Source organism: Eubalaena glacialis, chromosome 15 (genome assembly GCF_028564815.1).
Source record: "Eubalaena glacialis isolate mEubGla1 chromosome 15, mEubGla1.1.hap2.+ XY, whole genome shotgun sequence".
Lineage (NCBI taxonomy): Eukaryota > Metazoa > Chordata > Mammalia > Artiodactyla > Balaenidae > Eubalaena > Eubalaena glacialis.
This window is the reverse complement of record NC_083730.1, coordinates 50,751,160-50,778,162: the sequence shown is the minus strand read 5'-3', so window position 1 is coordinate 50,778,162 and position 27,003 is coordinate 50,751,160. Positions and strand designations below refer to the sequence as shown.

Here is a 27,003-nt window from a genome sequence, read left to right as displayed (position 1 = left end):
AGTCTGGCTAGAGCTGTCAGCCACTGACGTCTGGAGCCTGTGCTGGGCCATTCTATTTCACCCTAATCCAGAATGTTCCCTTGGATTGTCCTGAAACACCAAAAGCATGAAAATCACATTAAGCCTCTTTCAGTTTTTAAAAGACACATCCATCCACATGCTTGTGTTTCAGGGTCCTTTTTTGTTCTTTCTTTCTTTAATGCCTAACTGCACTGCTTTTATAACTTCAGCTAGGGAATTCCCTGGCGGTCCAGTGGTTAGGGCTCTGTGCCCTCACTGCCGAGGGTGCGGGTTCAATCCCTGGTCGGGGAACTAGGATCCCACAAGCCAAACAGTGCAGCCAAAAAAACCAACAAAACAAAACTTCAGCTATAAATGACGGCCCCCAAAGTAGCACTGTATAAGAGGCCTTGACCTGGACTTGGAACTTCACTCCTCAGTGGTGAGGTGAACTTGAGAAACTGCCTAACCTCTCTGAGGGTCAGTTTTTCTCATCTGTAGGATGGGTATAATCACAGTTCCTCCCCTCCCCCTTCAGCTTGCTTATACTGTGTGTACAGAGTATCACAGGAGTTATCACACATTGGGGTTTCTCTTTCAGGTTACTTGTCTGCCCCCTCCACGAGACTGAGTCCTCCAAGGACAAGGAATTTATCCGTGTCCGCACCATCTATCTAACCCAGTATCTGATACTACAAAGGGCCCTGCAAAGCTTCCTTAGAATGAAGTCACAGACAAGAAAGCCGTTTGCAAATCGTTAAGCACTATTCTCATGTACCTTAGTAATTGATTACTCGTTGTACGGTCCCAGACTGGAGATGTGAAAGAAATACTGCTGGGTACCAAAGGAGCCAGGCTTTCGTAATTCAAAGAGCTGGAACTGAAATGTAAACTAGGACACAGTACCAGTTCTGAATTTCTTTGGGTTACTGCATAAATACTCAGTCTTAAAACACGTGGATTAACACAGGGTGAACATTTAGAGGGGCTGATATGGAGAGAGATGTGGCAGCCTACTTCGTGCTGGGACATCTGAAAGAGTAGTATACTAAGGCCTTCCCAAGAGAGATCAATGTCACAGCAACGAAAAGGCTTACATTTTGACAAGGCAAGATTTTATTTCTTCTGAGTTTTTACATTTTCTCCTCACACACTTTTAAGGCTTAAATATTTAGTCTTTCAGTTTGGTTGGGCCACCTTCGGTCCCATTTCTTAGAAAGTAATACACACTGTTTACTACCCAAGCTTTACTTGTGAACAGTAATTAGATGGTACAAGACCCTCGTCCTCTCCATTGGGTCCTCCTTCTGACTTGCCCCAGGTATTCCCACTGTCGTTTCTCCAGCATCTTAACTATTTCTAAGTTATTCTTTACCTCCAAATTCCTGCCCTTGCGCACAGTAAGTGCTCAATAAATGAATCCTATTTTCAGAGCTTTTCTGTATAGCAGTCTCCTTCATCTTGACTGTTCTCAGATCATCACTCACATCCCAAGAGGTGGTTCCAAAATACATCACTTGAGATAGTAGTTAAATGCTATGAATAGGATCTAGGATTCCATGATCCTCTTCATAAGTTTAAAAACATAAACTTGAGAAACATACCTTGAACTTTACCACCCCACCCGTAAAATAATCCTGAAAATAGTGAAATCACCAGCACTATGAATATCCTACTGTTAATTATAAAAATTCAACGTGTGAATGAACACCACATTGAGAAGAAAAGAGAATGAAGCTAGCATAATCCGTTTTCTAATATTCTTGTTACACTTTTATTTAGGTCTGTGTGTTTCTGCAGCAACATGCTTTCCACTGTAAAATAAATATTCTGCCAGTCTTTTTTTTTTCTGGAGTAAAAAACAATGAGATATTTGTTCAAGATGGAAAGAAAATATCTAAAATCTATTTATATATAATTTTGTCAGAAAAAAAGTCACAAAATAGAAACCAACATTCCAGATGAGCTGGCTTAATGAAATTAATAGAATTATTAATTAAAGCTATTAATAATTAATTAATTTAATTAATATAATTCTCAAACCCACAAACTTATACTACTGGGAATATGGTGGCTGAATACTGTGATTATTTGAAAAGCAAACTAAATTAGAGGTGACAGATCCCTGCATCATCACAGCAATCGTTTCTTTATAAGAGTGCTCGCTTTGTCAAACTAAGAACAAGTCAGAAGAGGTCATTTACTGGTCAGCAATGCTGCATCAGAATACCAACCCATCACCCTGATTCTGCAGCCTATTCAAAGCATATATTAGTACACATCAACTTCAAGTAAAACTTCTATTGATTTTATATAGTCTCCAAGACAGAAGTCAAGAATTAGAAAATTAAAAAGAATTAGAAAATTATAATCCAATTATGCATTAGGGAAATGCAAACAATATAACAGAAGATCTAGCCAAATACAGGCCCTACTTCTAGAATACTGGAATTAAAATTTACGAAAGTCATTACGAAGAATAATGCTAGTTAAATGCCAGTGAACTATTTTTACTCTTTTTATACGAAATGTACAAATTTTGGAGGGGGGGGTGATGGTGGCAGCGGTGCCTCTTACGACCTTATGTAAAACACTTGAACATTCTCACCAATATTGTCATCATCTGTTTAATACTTCCAGTATATTTTCTCAACGTCTGTTTACTTAAAGTTGTATGGAATGACATAATAAGCAATAAAATCTGAATTACACCCCCCAAAAAAATTTATGAAAGTCATTGCCATAACGACCTTCATAATGTTTTAAGAACCCCAGTATTATGACTGCTCCCCTAATCCCAAACCATTCCAAATAAAATTTACTCTTGTGAAAAGCTGTCAGTCACCTTCTAAGCCAACTTTTGTGAATCCCCTGGAGTTTGGGCGGCAATTATGCCCCTCAGAGAGTGCCTCCTCCCCCCTCTAGCAATGGGAAGGGTCTGCAGAACAAACTTAGAAGAAGCTGTGGAGTTAAATCTCAAAGAAAAGCAGAGGGGAGAAAAACCAGCTTTGGTATAAAGCATCCACCTGGATGGGCTGTCTGACGTGACAGTGAGAGGGAGGGGGCCTGGGTGAGCCACAGTGCCAGAGGCCTCCTGAGATTGCCCGTCTCCTAGGAGACCAGAGGGGGTGCTACTGGCCCAAGGCAACAGACACCCCAGAGGAGACGCGGCAGAAAGGCCCCTGCGCAGCACCTGGACGACCTATTCACAAGAGAAACACTGAAGACTGAGACTGGGACTTTATCAGCAAGATCAGCCGTTTTTCATATGTCAAACATTCTGTGCTAAGATAATAAAATGATAGAAAATGTTCATCGAGCACTCCTGTTTTAAGCACTTTTTAAACAGTAATTCATTTAACGCTGACGACCCTAGGAGGTGAGTATGACCACTGACCCCATCTGACCCAGGAGGAAACTGAAGACCAGGTTGGTTCTGGGCAGAGCTGAGCTTTGGCCCTGGAGTTTACTCTTAACATGTTGTATGTGATGGGGCTTCTCAAAAGAGGCTGATACTGTCCCCAGACTCGTCAGAGGCTGGGACCACACACAGCAAAATGGAAGCATGTTAAGTACTGGAAATATTCTTCTGTTCCCAATTTTTTTTTTTTTTTTTTTGCTGTATTTTAACAAGTTCGCTCTTCTTAAGTTGCTCCAGGAAAGCACCTCAGGCAGTGATATGAATCTAATGTCATATCATCTTCTCTTTAATGGATTCTTTTATTTGAACAGTTAAGAATTTTGGAATCAACAGACCATGGATTTAAAAGCAGACTCTGAAATCTGACAGTTCTGGACTCAAGTCCCAGCATAGTCACTAACCAGTTGCTGGACCTTCAGTAAATTAAGTCAACATCTATTCACAGACTCTTCCTTTGTAAAATGGAAATAATAACCATAACTCCTTGAAGGACTGTGTGAGGATTAAAGGAGACCACGTAGCCCACTGCGGAGCGATGCAGAGTCTGCCGGTCGGGGGACCACTTTAAAGCCCTTTGTTCGTCTTGGCTATTATTCATGATGACATTCCACTTCCTAACTACAGAGTTAGTTAGAGGCTGGGACAGTTGACGTCAGACTCTTCAAGGAGGGAATCACGTTTGTCTCTGCACTGCAGCCCAGTGAAATGGCAGCCTCGGGGCCGCACACTCCCTCCCTTCACTCCTGCGTGGATCTGGTCCAAATGTCCATTCCCTGACCCAGAACAGCGAAGAAGCCAGGATGGTGAAACGGTTCACCTGTGTTAAGTTCCTTAAAAACCACATGGCAGGGTCTTCCCTGGCGGTCCAGTGGTTAAGACCACGCTTCCAATGCAGGGGGCGCGGGTTCGATCCCTGGTTGGGGAACTAAGATCCTGCCTGCCGCGCCACAGCCAAAAAAACCCCAAAACCAAAAACTACATGGCAAAAGCCACAGCAAGTTTAGGTATCAAAACTAATCCACAAGCTTAAGAAACGTGGTGGAAAGAGCTCTAATGGGACCCGGTGCTAAAAATAACAGTTCCCTTTGTCTTGTGTTAAGAGAGGAAGGATGGGAACTGAGTGGTGAGACTGTGGACTGAACCGGGTGAGTTACCCTGGACTGGGGACATGCAGTTAAAACTAGAAATTGATAATTACAAGCTTCCAAACTAGTCTTGACATTCGGTAACCCAATTATCACAAAGGAAGCAACACTTATCTCTGTCATTCTCCGGCATTCCTTTCCGAATTCCTCTTTCTTCCCAGAAGCCTACAGCCTAACGATCTCTTAAATCTGTCAGCGCTTTGTAGGTAGCACATTTTTGCCTCCTTCCTTACAGACCGGATCAAACCGCCCATCTGCCAGGGTTCACTGCCAGGTGATCAGGGGAAAGCAGTAATTCAGGGTGTGAAGGAGTCTAGACACTCCCAGGAAAGGCTTGCATTACAAAGATGAGTTTCAAATGTCTATACTCGGGTGGAGATGGGGCTGGTGATGGGGGAAGAACTGAGTGGCCCTGAATGGTGCCCGGGGCTTCCCTCCAAGGCCTCCCCAGGTTCCCGCAGTTTCCCAGGGTTCCAGAAATGGACTCGACATAGGAGACCCTTACGGCCCCCCATCCCCGCTCCTTCACGCCTGTGGGACTTCCCTGTACTCCCCCCCCCCCCCCCGCTTCCCCCGCCCCCTCCCACCCGCTCCCCTCCCCCCGCTGCCCCATATTAAAAACAACCGAACTAACTACCTGGAGGGCCCACAAGAGCTGAACTGTTTCCAGTTGCTAAACACAAATCACAAATCTCAGAAAGTAGTGGGTTTCCAGAAAAAGGAAGTTCCCACTGGGGTTTGCAAAGCTGCCCAAGAGCAAACTGCTGTGACGAAAACTACAATTAAAGCTCAGACACTCTGGCCTTCCAATACTGGAAGATGGTTCCCACTTCCATTTGTTTTGAAAATGCTGTGACCCAAGACGCGGACAAATTTAGGATATGATATGAATTAAAAAAAAAATCAGTCACTAAGGAAAGTTTGCTGTCAGATATAAATGGATCTTTTTTTTAAGGAAAAAAAGGCTCCGTCAGATTGTTATAGCATAAGCTGAAAGGAAGAAAGTCTGACAGTAAAAAAAAAAAAGTGCTGAACGGAATTACTGAAAACCTAAAACACGTCTAATTAGGTTGGGCCTCCTGTAGTCTGACAGGATGCGCTGGGGTCCGGTGTCTAGTTCACAGCCATGGGCGCTAGGTAATATCCCCTCACATGCAGGTTCAATCTCAGCCCATAGCTGATATTAGCGAGATATCTTGAATGGCTTAAATGCCCATTTATTTCTAGACCATATAGAAGCTCAGTCTCTGTTATAGACTCGACACCATCCAGAGACCATCCTCTCTTGAAAGAGAAGAGAAGGCAAAGAGAAACTTTCACATATCTGGAAACCCAAAGGGCCTAAAACTTCACAAGTTCATCTGTTTCCCTTGTGATGTTCATGCATCAAGCAGAGAATCACTTCAGCTTGGAAGCCCTTCCTCTGCAAACCCTGACCGAGGGCGAAAACTGAATCCTGCTTCTCTTGGCAGTACTTAGCAGGTAGCAAGAGGTTCAGGTAACAATGGTTGAGCTGAGGGACTTCCCTGGCAGTCCAGTGGTTAAGACTCCTTGCTCCCACTACAGGGGGCATGGTTCGATCCCTGGTCAGGGAACTAAGATCCTGCATGCCCTGCAGTGTGGCCAAGAAAAACAACAAAAAACAATGGTTGAGTTGAATTCAGCTTCTTTAGAATATCACTAGTGTTAAATAAAAATGTTTATCAGCACAAGGTTTCAAATTCTAAAGTTCCGTTTACTTTCATTTTCATTTATCAAAGTCAATCAATCTCCCTTTTGGACCAATTAATTCCCACTACCTATCCCCTATCTAAATTCTCCAGAGAAGTCTTTCAAATGGCATCCTGACTAATTGGTACAATGCAGTGAATGATCAATCAAGAGAAGTAAAATAGGTTCTAGAAATAAAAGTTCTAGATTACTAGTTTATGTTTGGTCTTAAGATTTTCAACATACGTAACCACAAAGCAACTCCTATATCGATTCTGCTTTTGAAATGGCAGTGGAGATACCAAAAGATAACTTGAAAGTGAACTTTTTATTAAATCACTGAAGTGGAGCTTTGGCCTAAATCAAGGTGAAAACCTGAGAGGTCTCACATACAACTCACAGTCCTATTTGAAGAAGGGGCTCTTCTTGCTTGAAATCCATCTACAATGACGAGAGGATGGCCTTTTAGGTGACATTTGTTAGGGGAACCAGATTTTAAATCAGGGTTTACGTTCGAGATGAATGGCATCCACTTTCTCCTTTGGTGGCAAATACTTCTTTTTCTATTTCCTGGATCAGATATGATAGATAGTGAGCTGACATATATGTAGGTTCATATCAATTTAAAATAATACACCTGAGTACTCACTGCAATATGAATATGCAAGAGTAAAACTACAGATTTCTTTCCCAAGTGACTGTTGCACTGAGTGCGTCACCTTTTAACCTTCTTTATTTTAATCTCATTTTAATATTTAATGAGGCCAAAATCTTGCCAATGAGACCACTTGCCAAGTGGAAAATGATTAGTTTATAAAGATTCCTGGTACCAAAGCCAAAATAGTAGGTGCTCAGTAATTGTTTCCTGAATGAATGAAAAAAGTTCCACACTTATGTTAATGCCATTTAGTTTCTTCACCAATTTGAACTTTCTGTAAAGGAGAGCAAACATTCCTGCATCAGAAAAAATAATACAGCCACAAAATATTATTAAAAATCAGGAAAATACCCATTTTAAACAAGGTGGTTAATCCTAATTGCTCCAGATAACCTATAATTGCCATAGCTGTTAAACACACTCTCCTGTCACGTTTACAGAAGTTTGATTCCATCTTTAAGAAAAAAAAAAAAGTGTATCCCTCCCGCCTAGTCTCCAAATTCAAAATAAGATTTTGGTGATAATTTCAATAATACATAAAATGCATGTTTTTTCTAGTAAGTAGATAGAATGAATATTCCTTCTCCCTTCCCACATGACAGCACCTGAATGAAGACTGGTTTCCCAAGTGCTATCAGTATCTGGCTTCTTCAAAGGCAAGGTCATGAACCACTGGGTGTGCCTCACAGGGAAGCTGCTCTAATTTCCAGCCTGGAGACTCTAAGGACAGACTCTGGCCCCTAGTGAAGTCAATGAAACAGAAACACTGGACGTGCACCACCAACCCCAGAATCTCTCCACTAATAGATTTCCTACTTACAGAATTCCTTAAAAGTATTTCTGGAAGTAATCTGGGTTAGGGTCAAGTAGCTCCAACTGAAGGCACCTTTGTCACAAGCTTACGAATGCTGCCAAGTATATTTTAGGGAGCTAATTTTCACATTTTTGTTTGGTACCGAGAAAGGTACAGTCCATAAAAACTTTAGCAACAAAACTATGATATTTAGAATCTAAACTCCTACTAGGATTCTTTTTTCTGTAAATGATAAAGACTAAAGTTACAGATCTCTATCATCCCATCTAGGCTGAAGTACTGTTGACTGAGGCAGGAAAAATGCTGCATTTTCATGCAAAGAGAACAGCTATGAAGAGGTAGGATGTGGGATGTGCTAAGCCTTTACATATGAACCACGTTGTCTCCACCTGGGAGCTAGATGTTGTACTAGTAACTGGATCATCTTAAATCACAACAGCCTTGGGTGGGGAGGGGAGGGAACTAAAACCATCCTTTACTTTGAATACAGACCTTCCAGAGAATTCATGAGTGAACCAGTTAAGGTCACCATCACAACCACCAAGCCCTCCACCCACTCCAAAACCAACTAACACCAGGCACTTCACATGAGTAAAAAAATCACAAATTCCATAATCTTCATTAATCCTTGAGCGCATTCATTTTTCAACCAGTCCCATAAGTGATACACTTATGAACACCCTCAAGAAGTAAAAACAGTAAATGCATTGATAGTAATAGGCTCTTCATTTTTTTGAGAAACTTGCAATGTTAGAAAAGAATCAAACATCAGGGTGGGACTGTGGCATCAAGTGGTCCTTAGTGGAATTCTGTGCCACTCCACTTGACGAGGGTCTAGCCTGTATTAAGGTTAGACAGCCTATGTTTATAATTAAGTGCTAATGACCAAAGTTCGAGGTACACAGGGCATTTCCTGGGGATTAATGACCAGCCAAAGGAGTTGCCGACCTAAAGCAAAGCCTCCCGGCCAGTAACCCCAGCCAGTCATTAATCCCCAGGAAATGCCCTGAACCTCAACAGTGATTTTAGTAAATACAGAAGGAAAAAGTTTAATATCAGCTTTGTACTTAAACTAAACACCTGTTTCATACTTAGAATACTCAGACTTCATAAAGTGAGTTCTACAGGAGTTACTAAAGAGTTCCCTTAAACTTCTTAACGCTGATAAAAAAATTGTTCACTCTAACATTAGTGAAAGCAAAGAGAGCAACTTTTTGCAGTGTTTTAACTGCAAGAGACTTAGCTAAGATACTGTTTGAGAGGCATAATGATAACATAACCAACATATGGACCCTCAAATCTCCATTTAACCTGGGAGTTACCTGACAATCACTCAAGAATAAAAGAATCAGTGTTCAGGTTGACAGAAATGATTGATCTCACTCAGTTAAAATGAAAGACTGTGACAGAGTGACTGCAATTCTTAGAACAAAACCAAACCAACTAAACAAACCCCCCTAATCTTTCGTGGATCTTAAGTCATTATTCTATGTGACACTGGTGTCAAGAAACCAGTAGACAAATGCCAGGGGACAAACTGCTTCATTGTTAAATTCAAGCAGATAGATACTTTAATAAACTCTCTTAGGCTTTTAACTCTTAATTAATCAGTTGCTACTTGAAACCAGGGCATTTTTAAGGGTTTTTACTTTAACAGAAGAATGTGATCATTTATTTCTGCTTTCAAAGAAAAAGCAAACCCAAATTCTCCAAAGAGGAGAAAGAACTCTCCTCTCCATCCTTACAGCTCCCTACAACCACCTCCTGGTCTGTCAGAAATTACTGTGCACACTACAAGTACAGAAAGACACATAGCCTCCGGGTCTCGTGTATTTTAGAGAACTTTGGTGTTTATAGTACCTTTCACAGCCCCTTTCTCGGTTGGCCTTGAGGCTTGCTGATTAGCATGTAGACGTTTGAAAGGGTCAGTGTGTCCAGAACTGGAATTTCCACTTTGGAAAAAGCACAGAGGTACCTGACATCTGTTCATTGAAAGGCCTGCACTACACCTCCAAACTTAGAGCTGAAATTCCTACTTCTGCTTGATGGCAGGGAGGGCAAAGCTGTAAAACCCCCAGTGGCTACTCCTGCCTGGAGAATACAGCAGAGCCCCCAAGGACCTCTGCTTTCTGGCTGCTACAGCACAGTACCCAAAAGATGAATCTAGTTTTAATAATATGAATATATTCCTCCAGGAAAAATAATACGACAAGCATCCAATTGAATCCCCAATCTCTACCCAGAATTCTAAGTGCTTAGAAATAAATAATTTTTGTGTAAAAACAGTTTCCTTATCTTTGTTGAGGATATTGAAGTCCAGAGAGGTGAACTGACTTGCCCAAGGTGGCTCAGCTTCTGGGCTAGCACTCTTACTTTGGTGTTCTTTCCACTCTACTGTGTTGTTATCTCAGCAGTCTGTCTTCCCGCCACTTATCTGCCCCCTAGACAGAGAGCTCCATGGTGCTAGGAAAGACAGCAATGTTTCAGTGCCCACTCTGCTGGTCACCATGGGGCACGCTCCAGTTGGGAGCCTGGCTGGCAGTGGAGATACTACCTTTCCATAACTTTAACAAGTGACTTTAGTTTATGAAAACTACATCCCAAACGTTGCTTTACATTCAACTGCACCTTACGGTATAAACTGGCACTCAACTGCCAGTCTCTCCAAAACCCGCCCCTTTACATTAAGTAGGATTGGCATGTTTTCTTTTTTAATAATTTATAACTTTTTCTACCTTCATAAGTTAGGGCGTATATGTAATACAGTATTTTAATGGTTACTTTATTCAAAGATATTTTAAGTAACTGCTTCATTTATATGCACAGTATTCCTGCACTCTTTGCCTTATAAACGCAGGCATTCGGTGGAGAGAGGCTGCGAGGGTTGAGCTGACCCTTTTGTTCTGCGAACTTTGACGTTTTCAGCGTTACTGCGCAGCAGGGATTGTTAGGTAGCTTGCCCTCTTACAGCCTTTAAGGTTAGGTGTAAACTGTCCTGAAAAGCATCAAGAGAGTTTCATCCTTCTAAGGGTGAAATCAAATCCGACTCAGCATATTTGCTACTTTGAAAAACTTCCCCCCAACCCAGACCTGCGTTAGCACAAGTTAGTCTCGAAGTGGTACCAGAGAAACATTTCATGCATAGAGTTTGGTTTGGTTACCTGGGTGGGGGAAACAATAGCAGGTGAAACTACTGTGGGAGAATTGGTGCTTCTGTGCCCATTGGCTTCTGGAAGAAGAGGCAGGGGGTCGTGTTTCACGGAAACCACCACCACCGCATCCACAGGCTCCGAAGAGGGGCGGATACAAAGTCTTTTAGGGGAAGAGGGACCGCAGATTTCCCCCGACCCGAACACGGACTCGTACAGGGCGCGCTTGGGCGCAGCCTCCGATTTCACGTCGGGCCCGACCTGGCTGTCTCTGGGGAGGATATAGGTGTTCCCCAGCGAGGGCGGCTGGGGGCGGTGGTGGTGAGAGGGATGGGTGGGGGGATGGGGGGAGTGGTGGCGAGCCGCCCCGTTCAGAGCCTCGGCGTAGCAGCCCTGCGGGGCGGGCGAGCCCAGTTTGGTGCCGATGCCCGCGATGCTGTTGAGCGTGGCGATGGAGACGGCGCCGATGCAGTGGTTGGTGTAGGTCTTGGAGAGCTTGGCTGCCTTGGAGAGCATCTGCATCCTGGTGCCCAGCAAGTTCTTGCCGATGGCTTTGTTCTCGTACCAGGTCACATCGCCCTCGCTGCAGTGGTCCCGGGGCCGCTGGAAGAACGCCTTGCAGAGGGGGTTGCGCTTCGACAGGTACTTGACGAAGCTGGCGTAGGGGCAGAACTCGGTGCCCGTCTCGTACATGCGCGGCAAGTTCTCCTCGTCGCTGCTCTCGGCGCGCTTCTTGCTCCACGACGACGAGCGCGACTTGTGGTAGGGCCCGAGGGACTTGAAGTAGACGAACTTGCGGCCGTCCTCGTCCATGGCCAGCCCGAAGGAGTCCTCCTCCAGCTCGCGCTGGTTCTCGCGGCCGCGCGTGCAGAAGTACATGCACGTCTCGAACCAGACCTTGTTGAGTAGCCCGAAGGGCGTGTTGGTGCTGAAGACGCTGGAGGTGTAGAGCTTGCGCAGGTCGGCGCGCGTGATGGCTTGCTTCTGCACCACCGGCCCGGCGCCCTGCTCCTCGAGCTTGCGGATGACCGCGGCCAGCGTCAGGTTAGCGCTGCGCAGCTCCGGGTCCTTGGTGAGGTCGAGCGTGCGGCAGTACGGGGGCTCGTTGAGGTAGCGGTTGAGGGAGCTGCGGATGCTGATGAGCGACGACTTGCTGTAGAGCTGGCCGCTCTTGGAGCGGGCCTCGGCGTAGAAGGAGCGCAGCACGCGGCACAGCGCCCCCTTGTCCATGGTCTCGAAGTCCGGGCTCTGCGCCTTCTCGCTCAGGTACTCCCGGAAGATGCGCACGGCGTAGCGGGTGGCCAGCCGGGTGTTCTCGCTCAGCCGGGCCCGCTCGGGGCGCTGCAGCACGTCGGGGTCCAGCTCGGCGCCGTCCCCAGGCGGCCCGCCGCGGGCCCGGGGCGCCAGCAGCCGCGGCGGCGCCTCGGGCTCCAGCGCGGCGCTCTGGTCCATATTGATCATATGGACCGGCTCCGGCTCCAGCTCCTCCCCGGCCGAGTCCTCGGGCTCCAGGGGCTCGTCCCAGTCCAGACCCATCTCTTCCTCCTCCTCTTCCTCCTCCTCCTCCTCCAGCCCCCCACCTCCGTCCTCCTCCTCGTCCCCCGTTATCTGCACCTCCTGGATCTCGTCCTCCTCCTCCTCTTCCTCCTCCTCCTCGCCCGCGCTGCAGTAGTGCGGGCGGCCGTGGCGGCGGCCTCGGCCCCCCGCACCGCGCTCGCCCTCGCCCCGCTCCCCATTGTTCTCGGCGGCGGCGGCGGCGGCGCTGGCGCTGCCGCCCGCGCTGGTGTTACAGTCCCCGCTGCCAGGCATTCTCGCCATATTGCCGTCTCTCTGCCAGTCCTCGGGCAGGGCGCATGCGCTATATTGGACCGCAGCGCTGAGAGCTTTTGTGTTTAATGACCTTCAGCTACCGGGAGGCAAAGCCGGGCTCTTAAAGGAGCCGCGCTCCAATTGTCAGTTCGGAGCGCTGCTCCGGAGGGGCACCGGCGCGCAGGGGATGGAGGGGTAGGGAGGCGGGGGTAAATTAGACAGGGAGAGCGTAAGGACCGAGGCTGGCTGGACCCTCTTCCTCCCCCACCTCTCTCCCCACTCCGAAGAAAACTTTGAAGGGAAAAAAAGGAAGGGGAGGGAGAGCTGTCGGTGGGGGTGAAACACTCCCAACTTACCCTCTGGCGGAGTGGCGCGCGGGCCCGGGCGAGAGAGAGAGGGAGGGCCGGCGGGAGGGAGGGGCGGTCTCGCTTCTCTAAGTAATGCCCGAGGAGCAGTGCCCCTTCCACCGCCCCCTCATTGCCCCCCGGAGCCGGGGGTTCCGGGAGGCGGCAGCACCCGGTGGGCCGCGGATGCTACTTCGAGAAGCCCGTGTCTGGCGCCGCCCGGAGCGGAGCGGAGCAGGCAGGTTAATGAGTAGGGTGGAGGAGGCACGGCGGGGCCCCGCACCCTCTCTGCGCCCGCGGCCAGGGCGCAGCGGGCGAGGCTTGGGAGCGGGATGGGGCTGCCGGCAGCGGCGACTCCCCCACCTACTTGCTGGGGGCGAGGCGCGGGGGCCTGCGGCCAGCCGCAAGGCTCCCAGCTCCCTTTCCGACTCTTGCAAAGGAGCAAAACACGCCCCACGTCAGCCTCATCCCTTTCGACTTTTCCAACAGCCACTTTTAAGCTGTCATTAAAGACCGGGGGCGCTCCCCGTAGGTCTGGGGCAAGTCCGCGCCGGTCCAGCCAGCCTGGGGAAGGAGCGAGGAAGAAAGACTGGGAGGGGCGGGTGGGAGGGGAGACGCGGCAAGAGGCGCTGGGGACCCCAGGGACCCCTCCCCACCCGCCCAGGCCACCGCCCTCCTGCCTCGGAGCAAACTGACACAACTCCCTCCGGCGAGGCGCTCCACCTAGTTGGAGCGAGCAATGCCGGTCCCTAAGATCCGTCGGGCAGGAGGGCGGAAAAAGTGAACTTGGGTCTCGGCCGCCCCCGCCGCCGCCACAATTCCGGCAATTGGGATCCGGAGCGTGCTCTAGTTCCAAGTTTGCCAACTGCCGTTCGTTTGCCCTCAGGGCTGCGCTGCCTTCGGCGCGCGGGGGCGGGCACCTCCGAAACTGGAAAGGCGGCCAAAGAGTTCGCCCGGGTCCCGCTTTCCCATCGGAGACACTGTCCCACTTCCAGCCAAAGGCCCGCCCCCGGCGCGCCCAGGCTCCGGGCACGTCTTCGTCACCGCCTCCAGGTCTCCAGGCCCGGGGGCAGCGCCCCCAGAGCCTCCGGAGGCCTCGACTGATTTCTTTGGACGCACAGCCACGGCCACCTACGGATTTCGCCCTATATTCTAACTTTCTCCTCCTCGGGCAGCCTGAGTGTCCCCCCGGCGCGCTAGTCAACTCCGAGTCCCAGGGGCTAGGGGAACCTACGGAGTCAGGTACCAGCAGCGCGCGGCCCAAGCCGGCCAGCCTGTGAGGCTGCCTCGCCAGCTCCTCGAGGGCGTCCTCGGATTTCCTTCCGAGTCTGAATTCTCAGCAGTTCCGCTGTGAGAGTCTTGTCAATTGCCGGTCCCCCGAGGACCCCCTCTCCCCGGGGCCCTCTGTCTTGCTTTCAGGGCAGTTTATAATTTTGCACATCAAAAGTAACCCATCTGTCCATTTGTAGGAAGGAAGGAAGGAAGGGCGGGAGGGAGGGAGGGAGAAAGGAAGGGAGGAAGGAAGGGAAGAAGACTAGGTCTCTGGGCCGCATGGGCGTCTAAGTGGGAGTTGACTGTCTCCCCAGCGATGAGTCCTCGCTCTCCGTGTTCCTCCTCGGCCCTGGACGCTGCCGAGCTTTGGGGAAACCGCGCCAGGTGTGAACAAGTTAGAGCAAGTCCCTGCATCGCGGGCCCTCTCCCGCTCTTCGGGGAAACACACACACACACACACACACACACACACACACACACACACACACACACACACACACACACACACACACACACACACACACACACAGGCTCTCATCCGTCCTCCTCTCCGCAGAGAACCGTCTCGGGACGCGAGGAATCCGGAGGTGGCATTCCTCGGGAATCGTCCCGGAGGTGCGGCCCGCTTTGTTCAAAATACATTGTCCCCCGGAAATGTGTAGAAAGGAGCCCAAGGCAGTAGGCAGCTAAGTTAGTCGCACACGCGGGCCCGCGCACACGAGTTGGCACACACCAGTAGCACCGGCTACTTCCGGAAGCCTCTTTGTGCGGGGATGTTCCCAGGTTTTGGGGCCGCCGGAACTGTCCGGCGGGGCATTTCAGCGGTTCTGAGAATTCAGGTGGGCGCCCGGCAAGTTCCCTACCAGGGGCTGCTCCCCGGCGGCCCTCATCGCCAACGCAGTGAACCTAGGGGCCGCGATGGCTCGGGGCTGCGCTCCCGGCTCGGCCTGGGGACTCGGACCCACATTCCAGTCCAGGAGCGGAGCCGCTTCCCAGGTCTCCCCACTTCTGCGGGCGGCGGGGGTCCCCCGCTCCCTCCTCCCCGGTTCCCCTCCCTGCTGGGTGAGCTGCTTTGAATTGCTTGCAATTTGCCGAAGGCAGTGTGCTGGGTTGGACGCTCCGGGAAACAAAGCAACCAAAAACAGCTCCCAGTTGACGTCAACTTATTTCCAGGAAAGAAAATGGTTTTGTGCTCCCAGGACAAACCTCCCCCCCTTCCCCCTCAGGGCAGGTCTCTACTGGCAAAAGCCAGGGGGCGGGGTTGGGGAAAAGCAGAACCAAAAAACCCCAAGCACAAATAACTTTTTAACGGAGTTGGAAAAACAGCAGCTTTAGATGCTGCCTGGATATTTTGCAAACAACGGGCAGGACCCCCGCTAATATTAGATACGAAAAAACGCACCTTGGAAAGTACGCCTTGACTGATTATCAGGCGACTGTGAATCTGCTTCGTGGCACCAGCTCCTGAAACGCTACCAGAATTCTTTCCCCGTAATGATACTTCATCAAATATTGGAAAAGACCTCTTCAAGTTAGTACCTACAATATTTACCAGGAAGAACACCCAGGGAAACCAAGCAATTATAAACCTGTTCACCCCCCTCCCAAACACACACACACACCAACACTCCCCACCCAAATGTTGCTTAATTTTTAAAACCCAATAACACAGAATTACAGTTGAGTTCATACAGGAGTTCAATTCCAGCTTTAATAAATGGTTCCTTAAAAACATCCTGTGGTTCCACACAATTCCAAACTGACAGAATCAAAAGAGCTTTCTTCTAATTATTTTGGTAGACAGGCAATATTGGTTATCTTCTGCCTATCAGCCCAGCCTCGATTCCTCCACTTTGATTTTGCCCTATCATGAAGTCCCTTTAGCTCACCACTTGAAACTGACAGCTGTCCCTCACTCCTTTGCAAGGACAGTTATTTCTTGTGTAGAACAGCTTCTGCACATATAAAACACATATCTTCTTTATATAAAAACGATCCCAGTACTGTGTGGCACACTGATTGCAATGATGTAACTGTCAGAGAACTCTTTACTGTAAGCGACCCTAAGAGGTTTGCAACTTCAACAAGATGCTCCACATTTTTTGTCTCTTTCATTATCATTATAAAGTACCATCCGTGCTTCTCCATTTCTAAGATTACTTGAAAGTAGTGACATGGTTATTTTGGAAGGAAAAACTGCAAATGTTTTTTCCTCATTTTATAACCCCCCTACTTACTCCCATTCAGTTCACACTTTATGAAAGGTTACACCATAAAGAAACAGATTCACCTCTTCCTCCTCTTTGATTGCAGCCTTCTGACCTCATCTGTTATGTAATTGATGTAGTTGCTTTTGATGTTTCCTCTCCTAAACCGATATACCTGTGTAGTTTACGCTGGTGCCGGGGACGCGGTGAACACTCCAGTTGTTTTTCATGAATGAATGCATGAACAGGATCTGTGGTTAGTTAACCCCTATTTTAAGGAAGAAACATGTGGGGGAAAAATCAGAAATATCATGCATCTGAACTTCTATATTAAAAAAATTTCGTAGGATGAAAAGTAACTATAAGGCAACATTACTGTTTGCAATAATGTTTACAAGTTAAAATGAATGTAATGCCTGCTTTGGTTTAATATTTTCCTGCCATTAGTTCCCTCTCTAGAGGACCACATTATAGGAAGTTATTGGAGGAGCAAGGGACCAGGGAAGGGAGGTAGCTATGTATCAAGAGATGTGAGTTGGGGAGGATTTAGATGGATAAATTCAAGAAATCTTATGGGCTCTTGAGGGCAGAGGCCAGAAAAAGCATTTAGTTCATCGTCTAAGTCATGTTTTAGTTCATCACTGTTTTTAGTTCGTCACTTTTAAGTCATGCTTTCTTGATTTGATTACCAAAAGATTCATAAAGAACTTTGGAGGTTAAATATGAATTCAAATTGAAGCTGTTTTGACATGTCTTTGTTTCAGAGTATTACTACTAAATTCTGTTGAATTTAATCGAAGATCGTCTTGAGTAATGTTTTTTTGAACTCAGATGAAAATAGAACCCATGTAATCTAACTCTATGAGGTGGAAGAAAACTCCATAAGAGCAGAAACTGTGTCTTATTTATCACTTCAACTCTGGTTCATTTCCAGTACAGTTCCTTCACATATTTTAGCAGAGTGGCAGGTACATAGTAGACACTCAATAAACATACAAATATTTATGTGTGGGGAGAGAGCTAACCACCACAAAAGGTCATGGAGCAGCGTGCTTAAAAATTGCATCTTTGAGTTTGAATCCTAATTTGGCCTTACCAGCTGCCCTCATTATTTTATTATCTTGGATGATAATAATAATGACCCCTAACTCACAGGGTTGTTGTGAGAATTAAATGGGTTAATAGGAATAAACATAATACAGTGTCTGGAACATCGTAAACATTCAACTGTTAGCTCTTAGTTATTAAGACTCTAGTATTTTCCAGGCTTGATTGTAAACAAGAAAACCAAGGCCAGAAAGGCTCACAAAAATTAAGCCACTTGCCCAAGGTCTCCCAGGCCTCCTTAGGGCAGGGAAGTTTGGCTCTGTAGCCCAAGCTTAGCGGGCCACATTCAGTTTCTAGAAACCAAAGGATGAAAAAAATAAAAATAAAAATCTTCAGGGGAGCAGTTTCCTACCATTAAAATACTTCTCTGTGTCATTTGATTTGGGAAGCTTGGAAAGCTAGAACAGTACCAAGCCAAGTCCTCGGACAGTGAGCACAGCAGAAATAGCCTGAGAAGCTGTCACCTTTGTCATTTGGCACCTAAAAAACTGGGATTATTTTCCTGGGCTATTGGAAGTAGAGACCCATTTGTGTCTTAGAAGAAATGATGGTGAAGATTTTAGAGGCAAAAGGAACACCCACAAACTCAATCAGACTAGAATTAGGTGTTTTCTGTTGAAACACCCTGGGCTGTCCTGCATAAATCTCCTGGGGGTAAGGAGGGCTTTACCTATTTTTATCTTTGATGTTTTGTCAGAAAACAGGTCAGAGTGAACTTACCACACAGATTGGCAGGAGTAGAATTTTTAGTTTCTAATTGCCACCTGGTAACTATAATTCTTGATCTTTCCACCTAATAATCACCTACCAGTCTCCTACGCTGTTTGTAAAATGAATAATATATGAGAGGAATGTAGTTTTCCATAAGAGAATCGTGTTTTTGTAGAGCTTTAAAGTGTGTTGTTATTTCTCTTTGTTATAATATTCTGACAATGAAACTCCTCTTGGCTAATAAAGAAGTCAAACGTAAAGCCTGTCAAAGATAAGTCAAACATAAAATTAATAATGATAGTCATTTCTTTCTTTATCTTCTAGTCATATATATTTAAAGAGCATGTAGGATTGAAGTGGATGTTAGTCCTAGTATTAAATAACACTTATTTCAATGCCATTACAGTACTAATTAAGGTGGAAAAGGAGATAAAGATATGTGTTAATGTCATGTAACTAATACATGTATTTTACATAATGGAAGAGCTATTTACAGTTGTCTCAGAAGATAAAATATTCCTGAAACTATTAGCTACATGTCAAAAAAGTAACCTATTAAATTAGTAGAAGCAAAACAAAACAAACAACAAAAATGTCAAACATCACTCTATCCCCAAATGTTGGTATGAAAATGTTATTCTTATATATTTTTATTGTCACTATCAATTAAGATAGCCTTTTAAGAAAGCAAGTAGGCAACCTCTCAAAAGCCACAAAAACGTTCATATTCTGTGACCCAGAAATTGCTTCTGGAAATTCATCTTCTTAAGAAATATGTAACTGTGTTTTGGTAAAGTTTGGTTTATTGCATCTGGACCACTCGGACAAATGAGTTTTGCAGTATATGTCATAAAGTGTGCTCTAGAACTACATTTCATTGTGTCTTGGACACTGACCTTTGTTTATAGACATTTAGAATATTTGTTGAATGAACAACAAATATTCAACAGAATATTTGTTGAATGAAGGAAGGAAGAAGTTCAATTAGGGTAGAATCCTGTCTCCTCATGTTCTATATAGCAATGCCAAGCATCCTTTGACAAATAACAGTAATGAAGGTGAAGATAAAGTATATGAACTAAAAGGGCAAAGCAAGATACATTTTAAAGCTCATATTTCAATATCTTCATGACTTGGAGAAAGTTTAAGGACCAGATTTTAAAGCTCTAGATATCAGAAATTAGTATCTAGGTATGTCATGGCAATTCACAGGACGTGCTGAGGAGTAGGTATGTACCTGCCCCGTGGCTGTTTCTAAATGAACTAAAAAAGAAAAAAAAAAAAAAAAATCCCCTTTTAAATACCCAGAAGCACTAACCCACATTTTGAACTAATTGACTTACTTTTTCTTAGGAAAGCTTAATTTAACCGATAGGGGCACATGGGTTTATCTGAATATTTAAAGAAGCCCTGGGATGGGTTTGTTCTAGTTCTTTAATTTGATGCTGGAAATCCAGGCTTTGAACCTGATGGAAGAAGACTGCCTTGGAGAGGGGTGGGGAAGCAGGAAACATTGTGACCTAACCCCTCCATTTTGGGATCTAAATTTGTAGAGCCAGGGCATGGGAGATACCAGTATAGAACTCATCATTCTTGGTGTTTACTCTTCCTACAATCTGTGCTTAGATTAGGATACCCTGGGGGTTACATGTTGTCACTACTCCAAATAAAAACTGACTCATCTGACTGTGATGGCATCTGTTTGTTTCACTATCCTTTCTCTCTTTACGGCTCGTTGTTACTTTCAAGTAAACAACAACAGCACAGCAAAACTGTGGTTTATCATTCTTTCCCGATTGTAAAAGCAGTGGGTCTTCAGGTTCAGAAAGTCTAGAAATCTGGAAAAATGTATATGCACCCTATTTCGTTCTTGTTAAGGTTTAGAGAGTGCTCGCTGCAGGTCTGGTTTTTTATATTAACACTCTCAAGTCATTCTCATGAATATGTGTGAGCATTGTTCCCAATTTCCAGATGAGGAGAAACCCAGAGAGTTTCAATAACTTGCCCAACATCACACAGCTAATGAGGGTCAGACTTGAGCACACACACTTTCTTAATCCACCAGCCCAGGTCCTTCAGTTCTGTTTTCCATTGCCCAGAAAAAAACACTCTTTTTACTCGAGTATATTTCCATGAATTTGATCTTATGTGGTTTTCTGTTTAAGTACTACATATTTCAAAATCTGTAATTCAAAATATGTAATCAGTGGATTTTTGGCAAACTGCCAAGTATATGCTACGAGGCAGGATAAGCAGAAGATTCTCTCCAGGAACATGTCTGGCCTGACTGCAGGGAGGCGTGAACCTTCAGTAGGTCCAGGTGGTCAAGAGTTTTCCTTCTGCCTTATTTCTATCTGCCACAGAAGAAACACGTTAACTTCTTTCTTTCCTTTCATTTTTGGCTGCGTTGGGTCTTCGTTGCTGCGCGCGGGCTTTCTCTAGTTGTGGCGAGCGGGGGCTGCTCTTCATTGTGGTGCGTGGGCTTCTCATTGCGGTGGCTTCTCTTGTTGCGGAGCACAGGCTCTAGGCACGCGGGCTTCAGTAGTTGTGGCGCACGGGCTTAGTTGCTCCGCGGCATGTGGGATCTTCCCGGACCAGGGCTCAAACCCGTGTCCCCTGCATTGGCAGGCGGATTCTTAACCACTGTGCCACCAGGGAAGTCCCTAAAACACGTTAACTTATTCTTTATCCAACAGTGGGAAGTTGAGTTGGACTCAGAATTTGAGGATGAATCTCACTTCAGATCTTTTTTTGCCATCCATATAGTAATACACATAGAACCTAGCTTTATTTTATTTTATTTTAATGTATTTTTTATTTCAAATTTATTTATTTTTAAATTTTTATTTTATATTGGGGTATAGTTGATTAACCATGTTGTGTTAGTTTCAGGTGTACAGCAAAGTGATTCAGTTATACATATACATGTAACTATTCTTTTTCAAATTCTTTTCTCATTTAGGTTATTACAGAATATTGAGCAGAGTTCCCTGTGCTATACAGTAGGTCCTTGTTGGTTATCTATTTTAAATATAGTAGTGGGTATATGTCATTCCCAAACTCCCAATAGAACCTAGCTTTAAATGATCACTGAACAGCGCAGGAAAATCTTTGCTCTGGCTACTGTTCCCAGTTCTGTGGGATTACGGGCATCGTAAGACTTTTTGTGCCTTAGCACTATGCTTTAATGGCTCACATGCTTTCCAAACTCATTATTAATTTAGCTTTCCTAGAATTATTTGGCTTTTGAATTTAAAGCCTGAAGCAGTTCATGAACCTCAGAATGCATCAGAATCAGCCAGAATCACCTAGGGAACATTTCTTAAAACACAGATTCTTGGTGCCAACTGCAGAGATTCTGATTTAGTAGGTCCAGGGTACAGCCCAAGAAGGTATATTTTTAACACACAGCTCAGATAATTCTGAAACTAATCTGACCATGCTTTGAGAAACACGGCCTCAAAAGCTAATATAATTTAGCAAGCAATAAAATAATTTCCTCTCTATAGCAATGATTACTAAATCATTTGGGGGCCATAATTCATTTGAAAATTGAATGGAAGTTATGAAACCTCTTCCTCAGAAGATGCACATTCACACTGAATTCTGCCTACCGTTTCGGGGGGCTGGGGTGGGATTGGGGGCCACCTGCATTCTGAAAACGCTGTTGCGTGGTCTCCAGCACCGTCTGAGTACTTTTCCTCCCCTGGTCAAAAGTCTTCATGGCTCCTTTCTTACGTTAGTTTCAAGTCCAAACGCCCCATAGTCTTGCCCCAGGCTAATTTCCTAACGTTCTTCCTTGCGTCTCCCTACGGCGAGTCCAGCCCTCTGTGGGGAAGGACTCCAGAGAGAACAGTGCTGGAGTTGTGGCTGGGAGTCCCCACGACATCGATCCTCAAAGGTGAGTGTGCATCCGAATCCCCCGGAGGGCTCGTCAAGACAGATGTCGGACCCCGCCCCCCATCCTTCCCGTGTGTCTAAGGGAGCACGTCGAGGCTGGGACCCAGGAATGTGCACGCTCCCAGGTGCGCGGATGCGCTGGTTCCTGGACCCCACTTTGAGAACCACCGTCCTAGGAGAAGGTAGATCAACATTTCTAAAGAGAAGAATCAGCGCAGGAAGGGAGGAAAGATGGGGTTAGAGGTTGAAGGCGTGGAACCTGGTGAGCATCCCTAAGCTGATTGGGCAGGATCAGGGGGGAGGGAACCTCTCATATGACTCCTATGATTGAGCCTATAATGGGAGAAACAGTTAGGAGGCTTGAACCAGCCCTAATTACCAGCTTCCTTTCCGACTGGGAAACTCCTCTTCTCATCCCCTCTGCTGATCTAAATTGTCTGGATTCTTTAAGGGCCAGCTCCAAATCCTCCTTCCCCATGAAGCCTTCTTTCACCCTTGCAGCTTGAAGCCAACTGTCCCTGCTTTTGACCCTCCTGGCTGAGCCCTTTTGTCTGTGCCACCCACAGGGGTATTGCTCTGCTTGTTGGTTCTGAGTCGCAAGTTCTCAGGGCTGCATTTAGCTTTTCTTCCTTCTACTCTCGTTTCTTGGGGTTTCTTCTCTTTAGGAGGCTTCACAACGCACAGTGATTATCAACGTTGGCTACACCTTAGAATCACCAGGGGCAGCTTTTAAAAAGTAACAACACCACCGAATTATTTGAGGGAGAAGGGTCAGCCCTCACCCACCGCCGCCCTCCCAAGAACAGAGCAAATGTGCAAAATTCTAATAAGTGTTCAGTTTAGGTCATGTGGGTGTTCAGGTTCTCTACTTTTGTGTATGTGGAACATTTTCTCAGTGAAAACATATGTATCAATGCCAGGTCCTCGTCCCTCCTGACCCCCACACCGACCCATGAAAATAAAAACACCTGCAGTCAGGTCTGAGGTCCCTAGAGCCCCTTGTAGACTCTGGTTTTCTGTCTTCAAATGACTTCTTTTTATCCTTCTTTAGGCCTCTCCTAAACTGAGGTGGTTCTTGCCATTGAGCGTGTGTTAGAATCATCTAGAAAACTGGCAAAAAATTTACTAATACCTAGATCTTCTTCTACAGAATCTGATTGACTTGGTCTGGGAAGTGGCCTGGGCATGGGGAATTTTCAAAGCTTTCCAAGTGATTCAAATGTGCAGCTAAGATTGAGACCCACTGACCTAGACTGGGAGACCCATTCATACATGTCTATTCGGAGGCCCTTAATATGAAGTCTTGGGATTCCTGGGTGGTCTTCAGGTGGTCTGTGAACTCATAGAAATTGTATGCAAAATGTTCTGTATATGTACATCTGTGTATTTTCCTACAACAAGGATTCATAGCTTTCAGCAGAATCTAAAGGGGTTTATGATTCAAAATAGTTGAAGAAACATTCATATGGATGTGGAGAAATAAGCACACGCATGCTCTGTTGCTAGAAGTATAAACTGATACAGTGTCTTTTGAGGACAATTTGGCAGTAGCTATCAGCATGCAAAATGCACATCCCTTTCAACCCAGCAATTCATTTCTAGGAATCTAGGCTGCACACAAAGAAAAATGTACAAGGATGTTCTTGAAGCATTGTTTGTAATAAAGACTCATCAGATACAATCTAACTCTAGAGGTGGATGGTGAATAAAAAAATTTATGTCTCATCTATTCAACAGAATACTAGCTGCAGATATAATGAATAACATAGATTTGTAGGTGCTGAGTGGAAGGATCTCCAAGACGTTTTATTAAACGAGTAAAGAACATTAATGTAAAGTATGAGTTCATTTGTTGCAAAAACTGAACTAAAATGATATATGCACATTTTACGAATGTACCTAACAAGCCTAAAACCAAAATAATGATCTTCTTACTACACCCCCCCCCATTCTAGATGTTTCAGTGACACTGCTTGGCATACCCCAGACCTTTCTAAAAGATGCTGCTTTGCTCCCAGCCACTGATGAAGGGACAGATTTGTCAAGCCAAGTATTCATTCTGTCACGTGACCAACAGCCTTAGCAGATTGGATCAAGGAGAGGTCCCTATACAACCAATCCCTAAGCTATCTAGAAGCCAGCATTGAAACTCCTGAGCCAAACTATCTCTCTATCTCTCTAGGAATTATGATGAGAGTAAGTCAGCCAGCAGGGAGAAGACAGACCATTGAGGCAGCCCAGTCCTGCTCGTGGAGTGAGCATCTGCTGAGAGCCCCGGAGCTGCTCTGTCTCCAGACTCCAGGGGGGTGACCCTACTGGAATCCTGACCTTGGGTTTCAATGAACTTCCATTTCCATGACAAGCACACTACATCCCTACGGTTCATCACCCCTGACTTAATTTCTCGTGCTTACAACCACGAAATCCTATCTACACCTTCACCCTCCGCCCAGGTCCAGCTCCCAAGCCTCAGACTCAGAAAGTCCCCACAATTCATCCTCTATCCAAGATTGCAACCTAGACCACATCCCTTCCCCTTCTTCCTCCTTTGTGCTCTTTCTCACCCTCCACTTCCAGCGAAGCACCAAGACCTGCTAATTCTAAGTCACCATTTGCTTTAAATCCATCTTCATCCAAGTGTGGATTCATTGTCTTTCCCTCTATATCAGTCAGTTCAGGCTGCCATAACAAAATACCACAGACCGAGTGTGGATTAAACAACAGAAATTTATTTTCTCACAGTCCTGGAGGCTAGAAGTCCAAGATCAAGGTGCCATCAGGGTTGGTTTCTGGTGAGACCTCTCCTCCAGGCTTGTAGACTGCCGCCTTCTCGCTGCATCCTCAGCTGGCTGCTTCTCTGTGCATGTGTGGAGAGAGAGAGAGATGGAAATCTCTGGTGTCTCTCTCCCTGTTCTTATAGGGACATCAGTCCTATTGGATTAGGGCTCCACCCTTATGACCTCATTTAACTTAATTACCTCCTTAAAGCCCCTATCTCCAAATACAGCCACACTGGGAATCAGGGCTTCCACATATGGCTTTGGGGGCACACAATTCAGTCCGTAATACCTTCCACACCTGCTCTTCCTTATATTTCTTGTCTCTGCAGTGCACCCAAGCTAGGAACCCAGCGGTCACCCTCACTGTTCCCTCGTGCTATCCGTCTCATTCAGCCCGTGCTCTGCAGTTCCAATGCTTTCATCCTAATCCAGGCATCTCCTCCACAGTTCTGTGATTTAGGGAACAGAGTAGAAGCCAAGACTGAGGCAGTGCCAACCACGGAGGAGGGAGCAGCCTCCACTGGGGTCCAGGCTGGGATTACTGCCTTGTCCTGAGATGTCCACGGGATACCTTTAGATCCTTTAACTTGGCTTATTTGTGTAAGCTTCTCTTCCTTGAAAACCAACAAATGTGAGTGGCCCCCCATTCCCCAATACCTGCCTCCACCTCCCACCTACCAGGAAGGAATTTTTTGAACAAACGCTTGTCTCTCCTCCCGCGTACCTTAGCTCCTACTCCCTTGGCCTCACATCTCTTTCATCCCCTCCCCCAGTGGCTGAACTCCCAGAGATCTTTTGGGAATGATTTCGCATGTTGCTCCCTCTTGGAAGCCTGCCCTGACTCAGCAGGCTTGGGTTTTCTTTCTCTGTATCAAGAGAGTGTAGTGTGGGTGTGAAGTGCTTGGGCTCTGGTGCCAAACAACTCAGATCAGATTCTGGCTCTGCTGCTTACCTGTTATGTGATATTGGGCAAAATTCTTCACCGTTCTATGCCTGTGTCTTTGTTTGCAGAATGGAGGGTTGTTGTGACAATTAACTGAGTTTATATGGGCAAAGTGCTCAGAACAGTGGCTGGTACACTGTAAGTGCTTAATAAATGTGAGCGTTGATGGTGACCCTGCGCAGGACCTATGGCCCCGTCTGCTGAATGGCGAGCCTTCCATTCCCAACTCAAGTCCTCCCAGGCACCGTCTCTGACTCCCTACGCTTCCTGGTATTTTGGACAGACCTGTCGTTTAGCAGTTGCATGTATTATAATTGCTGTTCTCTCCTTAATCAGACTCCTTGCCTTCATTAAAAGAAAGGAGCTTGATTCTTTTATTTTTTTTAATTAATTATTTTTTTTAAAGATATGGCAATTTATTATTAATTTTTATTTATTTATGGCTGTGTTGGGTCTTCGTTTCCGTGAGAGGGCCCTCTCCAGTTGTGGCAAGCGGGGGCCACTCTTCATCGCGGTGCGCGGGCCTCTCACTATCGCGGCCTCTCTTGTTGCGGAGCACAGGCTCCAGATGTGCAGGCTCAGCAGTTGTGGCACACGGGCCCAGTTGCTCCGCGGCACGTGGGATCCTCCCAGACCAGGGCTCGCACCCGCGTCCCCCGCACTGGCAGGCAGACTCCCAACCACTGCGCCACCAGGGAACCCCTGATTCTTTTATTTTTAACTCACTTTGCTTGGCATAGTTATGGCACATAGAAGATATTCAATAGATGTCTGTTGCATGTATTATAATGAATTTAATTTAATATGAATTTACTCGCCTGCATCACCCATTAGTCTGTGAGCTCCCTGCACCCATTTTACTCTTTGAATAAGGAGGAGCGGTGAGGCATGGGTTAGAGTGAGCGTGGACTCAGAGCTAGACAGCCCACTTTAAGTCATGGCTGCGTCACTTCCGAGCTGTGTAACCTTGAACAACTCACTTTTCCAGTCTCATTCCAATTAACATTACCCACATCCACAGCCTGGGCTCTAG

General features: G+C 46.0%; 1 protein-coding gene across 3 annotated transcripts in view; it reads right to left on the bottom strand.

Moving 5' to 3' along the window:
- Positions 1-27,003, bottom strand: part of KCTD1 (potassium channel tetramerization domain containing 1) — a 181,530-nt gene that overhangs the window by 76,959 nt on the left and 77,568 nt on the right. The window contains exon 1 of one of the 3 annotated variants that reach the window (XM_061168862.1): positions 13,063-13,228. The exons of 1 other annotated variant lie outside the window; for it this stretch is intronic. Coding sequence is in view for 1 of the 2 variants with exons in the window: in XM_061168858.1 (XP_061024841.1) it covers positions 10,910-12,715 (1,806 nt within the window). In the remaining variant the exon portion in view is untranslated. One more of the 3 variants, XM_061168858.1, reaches the window with a different exon arrangement.